At 32.3% G+C, this 4771-nt stretch overlaps 1 protein-coding gene across 1 annotated transcript in view; it reads right to left on the reverse strand.

Annotated features, from left to right (window-relative positions):
- The window catches only part of LOC111714114 (general vesicular transport factor p115), a 25814-nt gene extending 21761 nt beyond the window's left edge, over positions 1–4053 (reverse strand). The window contains exons 1-2 of the mRNA XM_023489154.1: positions 3972–4053; positions 3646–3712 (exon numbers count right to left, since the gene is read on the reverse strand). Of these exons, the coding sequence (XP_023344922.1) occupies positions 3646–3712; positions 3972–4053 (149 nt within the window). The remainder of the gene's footprint in view (positions 1–3645; positions 3713–3971) is intronic.
- Between the last annotated feature and the right edge of the window lie 718 nt (positions 4054–4771).

The following is a 4771-nucleotide window of genomic DNA, read 5'->3' on the forward strand; positions in this document are numbered from 1 at the left end:
GAAAGACAAACTCCTGACGAGACAAACTCCTGACGAGACAAACTCCTGAAAATAAAAAATTCTGAAATACAAACTCCATAATATCAAATTTGAAAAAATGTTTCACAATTTATATTTAATCTAGCCGCAGCGCTCGGCCCAGAAAGTGTCAACACTTAACCTAACCCATGGCCGCAGCGCTCGGCCCGCTAGCCTGTCCTAGCCGCAGCGCTCGGCCCAGAAAGTGTCTTAACTTAACCTAACCCATGGCCGCAGCGCTCGGCCCGCTAGCCTGTCCTAGCCGCAGCGCTCGGCCCAGAAAGTGTCTTAACCTAACCTAACCCTAAATACATACTAATTTAATTGAAAATTGTTAAAAAAGTGGTCATGTACAAAATTGATAGAATGGGGGGTCCAAAAATCGTTCTCTTGGACGGACCCAATTCCCTTAATCCGGATCTGAAAGACAAAAATCTACCAACGTATTTTTCAACATCAAAGATGTTAATAAACAAGATATGCAAACCCCCAAAAAATCATGTTACCAGGTTTCCCCTGTTGAGGAAAAATAAAAGGGTCTGTCGTAAAGCCACGCTTTTTGTCCCCCCCCCCCCCCTTTAATTTGATAAATGATACTATTTTGAAAACAAATTAAACATATTTATTTTTTATTGCATGCTCATGGGTTGACATAACTTCTTGGCATAAATTCTTAAATCAGGCGGAGGTGGGGGTTCACGGCCCTTATTATTACCTATGGTATCTGCGGACGTAACGGTATGTGTTCCAGTATCATTTCCGACCAGTACACTTCTAAGAATCTCCATTTTTAGAAGATCTGAAAAAATTAATAAATCTTCAAAAAGACATAATTCCAAGAAACCCTCATTAAAAAAATTCCAGAAAGATACTTAAAAAAATTACAAGAAGTGTCATTAAACTCGTTAATTCTTTAAATGTCACCACCACAGATTCCAAATAATATATAGAAAGTTTAAGTAATGAGTTTAAAGCAATATATGACTTTTATTTTAACAATTACTGCAGCAGTCGTGAAAATCAGCTTTTCAGCAATGAATTTATGAAAATATCTTTCTAATGATTATCAATTGCAGCAGTTAACATTTCATCACTTGCAACGATAAATATTATGTTTCTACATAAACCACAACTAAATGCGCTTTTTCAAATATTCAACAAAACGTTATTAAATCAAATTTTAAGGGTCATTTATTTCTAGTTTTTCATAAATTATGCCTAAAGTAGCATTAGCGCTCCTTTTGATTCTGAAAGCTTCTGTATTTGTAAAATTTGTTTTCGTCAGAAAAAATATATAATGTGACGCGGTAGGGATACTTAGAAATATCACAATCAATTAATCATTTACACGTAGCGGTGAAATGATAGATTTTTCCATCGTCTTCATAGATTTTTGTCACTTAATAAATATTTCAAAGTAATTATCTTTCTATTCTTAACCTTTCACGAGTACGCAAAATTAAAATTTTCTTCTTTTCTTTTCTTCCTTTTCCAACTTCTCTTTTCTTTTTCTTTCTTTTCACTTTCTCTCCTTTCCAATTCCTTTAATTCATTCTTTTTCCTCATCTCTCTTATTTTCTTCCCTTTTCCTTTCTTACCTCTACTATTCCTTTCTTTTCCTTCCTCTTCCTTGTCCTTTTTTTCTTTACTTCCTTTGATGCTTCCTGTTCCTTTTTTTCTTCCTTCCTTCCTTTTTTTCCTTTTCGTTCCTTTCCGTTCCTTTTCCTTCTTTTTTCTTTTCTTTTCGTTCCTTTCCTTCCTGTACCTTCCCTCCTTTCCCTTCCTTTTCAATTCCTTTTCTCTCGTTTTCCTTTCTGTCAATTCTGTTCCTTTTTTCCTTTATTCTTTCCTTTTCTTCCTTTCCTTCCTTTCTTTCCTTTTCCTTCCTTATCCTTCCTTTATCCTTCTTTTACTTCCTTTTTCTTAATGTTCTTTTTTCTTCCTTTTCCTTCTCTTTCCTTCCTGTTCCTTCCTTTTCAATTCTTTCCCTTCATTCTCCTTCTTTTCCCTTTCTTTCCTTTATTTTCCTTCTTTTCCCTTTTTTTCTTCCTTTCCCAGCAAGTCACGTATGGATATCTCATTCATTTTTACTCAGACAAATGTTTAAAGGGTACCGTTAGGAATCGGGCATGCTCTAAGACTTAATAGATGGATGGACACCTAAAATTACGTATACAGTCCCTTTAAGTTGTCACTAGCCTGTTATCCGAACCCTTTTAAAGTTTAATTCCAAGTTCCAACCCATTAAACATTCAGTTCTCATCATCTTCATTTTTAACCGTTTACCGTTAAAATCCTTTATCTTTCATATAGGAGAGATGATAAATCTGTTTTAAATGAACATCTGCTTGCTTGAAGAGGCGAAACTGGAGTATTAGGGTCAACAATTTAAACGAAAATTATTACTTGAAGAAATTCAAACTTTTCTGTTTGGATAAAATCATTTTAATGGATTTAATTTCAAAACTATTTTTTTTTATTTTAGATCTTAAATTACATTTGCCTTGTGATTTAGTTTAATTTAAACATATTAATGAAATAGTATACAGTGAATCCCAGATATATGAATACATAGCAAGAGTTTTTATAATGTCGTATTCTCAACATAGTTATAGACCATAAATGCCGCGGAAAAGCAAGTTTAGGTTATCAATTGTTGTCATGCATATTTCAGGGCTTTTAATTTATTTTGAATTAAAAATAAAAGTAGTTTCTTAAGAATTATCAAAAACTTATGACTCTACAATGATATTTGTATATATTTTCATAAATCATTCTCAACCATTGGACGCTGCTAACATCTCAGAAGCTTCCTTTTAGTGCAGACCAATGAAGAAGCATAGCAGTTGTCATAAATTTGAAATGAATATCAGGATGACATTTAATGCGCTCTTGCTATATTCTTAAATGTGAGATTGGCTGTACAGTATACAGTGCTAAAACATTAAAAAAGGGGGGATATAAGTTCAAAGGGATTGTAAGCGTTACTTCAAGTGACCCTCCTTGCAAAGATTGCAATGCCTTATTCACAATGGTGGCCGTAAAACCGCCGTAAAAGCTTGGTCTGATCAGATGTGAATTATATTTTAATGTTTTTAATTTAAAAACTGATTGTTTTCCATTATAATTAATAAATTATAAAGATAAATTATTGCGTATTTGATGTTTTTAATTATTAATATTATTACAACAAAAAACATAAAGAAAATCAGAATTAACAACTTATATGTCTGGAAAACGACAATATCTTCCACATTATTGTTTGGTTTCCAGCAAAGACCTGGTTCGTCCACTGGACGAACGGGTACAACCAATGCACCCTGAAGATTTAGTTTCTTATCGGAATGCTTAAAATGGCAAGCCTTCCTCTTTATCACTCTGATTAACGAACTCCGGCAGTTTTATAATTTATTTGTGGGCAGTAATTTCAATCAGGTAAAAACTGAAATATAATATAATCTTTTTGCGCGGCTTTTTAGATGTTAAATATAGGACTACTTTTTTAGGACAATAAAGGTTTTTATGGAAGAATACAAAAGTGCAATTATCTTAAAATATTTTTATGATCGATATTCTTACATTCACTATAAAATATAAAAACTTTCATTACGGTGGGTATCCATTTACATGAGAGCACAGTTTACAGCTAGTTCACAGATCAATGCTTGCATACTCATCAATCGATCAATAATGCCTAAACAAATTATTGATTGATTACACAAATATTTATATAAATCATTTACAAATATTTTACAATTTTTTCTTTTGGCATTTTCAGAAACAATTTTATTTAATCAGCTGAAGGAGCATTTTAGTTTATAACGACCTAAAGAGATTCTCTGAACTCTACACCAAAAGTTCTAATTAAATATTATTTGTTATTGAGTTTTTAGATTTCAATAACATTAGATTTTCACAAATTGTTCAATGTTTTTTATATGAAAATAATCTACCTTTTGGGACTTGTAGGCTTGACAAAGTCCAGGTTGAGCATAGCAGTTTACACTGTGTTGAAGGGCAGTTTTCCAGCCACATGGAGCACTGGTTTCAGTTTTCCAGCCACATGGAGCACTGGTTTCAGTTTTCCAGCCACATGGAGCACTGGTTTCAGTTTTCCAGCCACATGAGCACTGGTTTCAGTTTTCTATAAAAGTTAAACTATAGAAAACCGTAGTGTAGTTTTTGTATGCATAATTTGAAAATACATTTTTGATTTAATACCTATTTAATCTTTGTCAAGAGAAGCTTCGACACGCTCAACCTTTACACGCTGCTCAGTCTTCAAAAAGTACTTTATTAGTTTTTGAACATTTTTATAGAAAGAATAAAGTTTTTTCTTTTAGACCATTACAGCATCTAGGTAACAGGTTGTCCAAGTTTCGGCAGAAACGCAGCCTTCACTTAGATCTATTAAAAAGGGTTTGTTAAATCTTTTTAAATGCATTTCTTTACAAATGTTTCATTTTTACATTTTATGAATGTAAAAAAAATGTCAGCCCATTCGGTCTGGCGAATGTCTTGTTTTATTATATAGATTAAAATTATTTTATAACAATGGTAATAATAAAAAAGGTTATTATAACCATGGCATCACAATAAATATTAATAATTACTAATATAAACAATTGAAATTTAAAGTGAAAAGTATATTTTGTATTTAATACATCAGTATCAATAATAAAATTATAAATAAAATTTAATACTCAGTGCGACAAAATTGGAAAGTATCCAGTGGCGTAAATAAGGGGGGTTA

The sequence above is a fragment of the Eurytemora carolleeae genome, unplaced genomic scaffold (assembly GCF_000591075.1).
Source record: "Eurytemora carolleeae unplaced genomic scaffold, Eaff_2.0 scaffold1518, whole genome shotgun sequence".
Taxonomy (NCBI): Eukaryota; Metazoa; Arthropoda; class Copepoda; order Calanoida; family Temoridae; genus Eurytemora; species Eurytemora carolleeae.